Raw genomic sequence first — 3,789 nt, 5'->3', positions numbered from 1 at the left:
TTGCTCCGTAAGATGTTCAGAGCTTCGGCTATTTTTTTTTTATAGCATAACCCTGCTTTACTGTTCTCCACAACTTTATCCCTGACATGTCTGGTGGGCTCCTTGGTTTTCATGATGCTGTTTGATCCCTAATGTTCTCACACAAACTTCTGAGGTCTTCACAGATTAGCGGAAGTTATACTGAGAAGAAATAACACTCAGGTGGACACAATGTAATAATTATGCGACTTTTGGAAGCAATTGATCCCTCAGGATTTTATTTATGAGCATAAGACTACAGGGGGATGAATACTAATGTGTGTCAAAATTTTCAGATTTATATTTTTAAAATAATTTAAAAAACCATGAATAATTTCCTTCAGACCTCACAAATACCTGTTACTTTGCGTTGGTATTACATAAAATCCCGACAAAATACATATGATTTTGTGAGTGCAATGTGAAAAACTGCAGAAACGGTCATGGGATATGAATACTTTTTCAAGGAATTGTATGCAACACTACAGATAACACAGTGATAACTCTCTGAGTACAGGTAATATGTCACACATTACACGCATTCCTATGTGGTCAACCACAGATATCATAGAGTCGAATATCAGATGGTTCCTTGTATCTCAAAACTGTGATTGTTACAAGAATTAAACATTTTCAAAAACTTGTAACTACAGAGTTTAGGATTCTAGTATTCTATAACTGGCCTATATTTAGGAAAAAACATCAATGATTGACCAGTCGGGGTCTGGCCTCTGAAATCCCTGTACAATGAAGGGCCATAACAAATAAACAAAAGAGCTCTAATACCAGGCACAAGCTCTCCTGAAGATCGAGCGACTGGTGATTAAGAATTGGTCATCATCAATGTAACAGGCCTAGAGAACATCAGAAATAAGCTTAAACTCGAGTGTTTGCTTTTGTAGGATGCCACCTTAAATGGAAAGATGTTGAATATCACGGGCACTCATCCATCGCTCCTGACCTTGAACTTTGGTCCATTGACTGAACTGAAATATCTCTACAGCGCAATCACATTCCTTGGTTTCCTCATTATTGTAGTCTCCAACTGTGTGGTCATCTCCACCGTGGCCTTACATAAGAGTCTTCAGGAGCCCATGTACATCTTCATATCTGTGCTATGTCTCAATGGACTCTACGGGAGCTGCTCCTTCTTCCCAAATTTATTTGTAAACTTAATAAGCAATACACAAACCATCTCCTATGTGGGTTGTCTAGCTCAAGTCTTCATCATTCACACCTACATGGGTGGAGAATTGGCCTTCTTGACAGTCATGGCGTATGATCGATACTTGAGCATCTGCCACCCCTTGACATACACCACAATCATGTCCTTATCTATGGTTCTGAAGCTCATCTTTGGGGCCTGGTCATTAATTATCTGTTTATTTACAGTTCACTTTGCATTAACCATTAGGCTCCCGCTATGCGACTCTTCCATCCTGAAGATCTACTGTGATAACTGGTCCGTGGTGAGGTTGTCCTGCATTGACACAACGGTCAACAATATCTATGGGCTCTTTATCACTATAATAATTATAGTCCTGTTGCCAGTAATAATCTTCATTTCTTACATTGAGATTCTAAAAGTCTGTATCAGGTCCTCTAAGGACTTCCGATCCAAGTCTCTACAGACATGCACTCCACACCTAGTAACCATCACTAACTTTGTCATCAATGTGTTATTTGAGATTTTTCTCCATCGTTTCAGTCCCACAAACCTCTCCTACGAGCTGAGAACAGTAATGTCAGTGCAGTACCTGGTTGTTCCACCAATTCTGAACCCTCTGATCTATGGATGGAAAACCAGGGAAATAAGAGTGAAGTTGACGAAACTTCTGTCCTCGAAACTGGTGACGTCACCATAGCCAACTGAAATATGGACCTCATAAATGGGACTGCATCATCGAAGGGGCAAAAGGATCTTTTCCATATTGGTAGTTCTACTACCCTTTTATCATCACACTATGTATTGGTTCCAGTAGATATGATGACTCAATATTTAAGATTACCACATTCTTCCTAGATGGAGACAAGTTGCCTTAAAAAATCCAGTTACTTCTTATTTGTCTGAAAAGAAGTTGATCTGTTAGATCTCTATAACTATTATCTATCTATCTATCTATCTATCTATCTATCTATCTATCTATCTATCTATCTGTCTATCTAACATCGGTGATGATTTTCTTTTACCTACAACAGATGTCAGTGATCAGATCTGCAGTAGTATTTTCCTGCCTGTCCATTGTGTTCCTTACCATTCTGCTAACACCAGTGATGATGACCCTACACATCCCCATGTTATATCTGTGCTGGTGCTGGGGTTGCCAGTGCTGTGATAACAAGCCAGACATCTCCTGCCAGTCCATCATGTTCTATAGTGTGCTGTTCCTGCCACTATCAGTAGACAGTCCCAAATCTCCTACGTGTCCCCTACCCATAAAAGAGAGATATGAGAAACTAAAAACTTCTCTCCAAAAAACCCCAAATTTTTTTAACTGTTATCTACAGTTGTGGCCAAAAGTATTGACACCCCTGCAATTCTGTCAGATAATACTCAGTTTCTTCCTGAAAATGATTGCAAACACAAATTCTTTGGTATTATTATCTTCATTTAATTTGTCTTAAATGAAAAAACACAAAAGAGAATGAAGCAAAAAGCAAAACATTGATAATTTCACACAAAAGAAACTCCAAAAATGGGCCAGACAAAAGTATTGGCACCCTCAGCCTAATACTTGGTTGCACAACCTTTAGCCAAAATAACTGCGACCAACCGCTTCCGGTAACCATCAGTGAGTTTCTTACAATGCTCTGCTGGAATTTTAGACCATTTTTCTTTGGCAAACTGCTCCAGGTCCCTGATATCTGAAGGGTGCCTTCTCCAAGCTGCCATTTTTAGATCTCTCCACAGGTGTTCTATGGGATTCAGGTCTGGACTCATTGCTGGCCACCTTAGAAATCTCCAGTGCTTTCTCTCAAACCATTTTCTGGTGCTTTTTGAAGTGTGATTTGTGTCATTGTCCTGCTGGAAGACCCATGACTAGTGTTGAGCATTCCGATACCGCAAGTATCGGGTATCGGCCGATACTTGCTGTATCGGAATTCCGATACCGACTTCCGATATTTTTTCAATATCGGAATTCGGCATCGGAATCGGAAGTTCAGTTGATTGACGGCCTGACGTCATCATGATGCGCGGTGTGTGCGCATCATGATGCGCCGTCATTTCGGGCCTTCCGGGGGTCTCTGCCGACCTGCCGGGGGGCTGTGTGGACTGCCCGGGGTCTGTACCGGCCTGCCGGGGGGCTGTGCCGGCCTGCCGGTGGTCTGTGCACCCTGTGGGGGTCTGTACCGGCCTGCCGGGGGCTGTGCCGGCCTGCCGGTGGTCTGTGCACCCTGTGGGGGTCTGTACCGGCCTGCCGGGGGGCTGTGCCGGCCTGCCGGTGGTCTGTGCACCCTGTGGGGGTCTGTACCGGCCTGCCGGGGGGCTGTGCCGGCCTGCCGGGGGGCTGTGCTGATGTCCGGGGGTCTGTGCAAGCATCGTCCGATGGGACTACAAGTCCCATCTGGCGATGCCTGCTACCATGACAGTGATTGACACATTAGCCAATGATGGGACAGTAGTAGTCCCATCATCCGGCTAATGTGTTAAATGTTAAAAAAAAAAAAAAAAAAAAAAAAAATACTACATACATACTACATACATACTACATGCATGCTACATACATACTACATGCTACATACATACTACATATATACTACATGCATGCT

At 42.7% G+C, this 3,789-nt stretch overlaps 1 protein-coding gene across 1 annotated transcript; it reads left to right on the top strand.

The window, feature by feature from the left end:
* The first annotated feature begins 810 nt into the window (after positions 1 to 810).
* On the top strand, positions 811 to 1,883 carry LOC141051445 (olfactory receptor 52D1-like). Its single transcript, XM_073548374.1, has one exon. It carries the CDS (start codon positions 942 to 944, stop codon positions 1,881 to 1,883), a length of 942 nt encoding a protein of 313 aa, XP_073404475.1. The 5' UTR covers positions 811 to 941.
* The last annotated feature ends 1,906 nt before the right edge of the window (positions 1,884 to 3,789 follow it).

The sequence above is a fragment of the Dendrobates tinctorius genome, unplaced genomic scaffold, assembly GCF_039654945.1.
Source record: "Dendrobates tinctorius isolate UK_male_01 unplaced genomic scaffold, ASM3965494v1 ptg000157l, whole genome shotgun sequence".
Taxonomy (NCBI): Eukaryota; Metazoa; Chordata; class Amphibia; order Anura; family Dendrobatidae; genus Dendrobates; species Dendrobates tinctorius.
The sequence above is the reverse complement of the archived record's forward strand: the minus strand, read 5'-3'. Positions and strand labels throughout refer to the sequence as shown.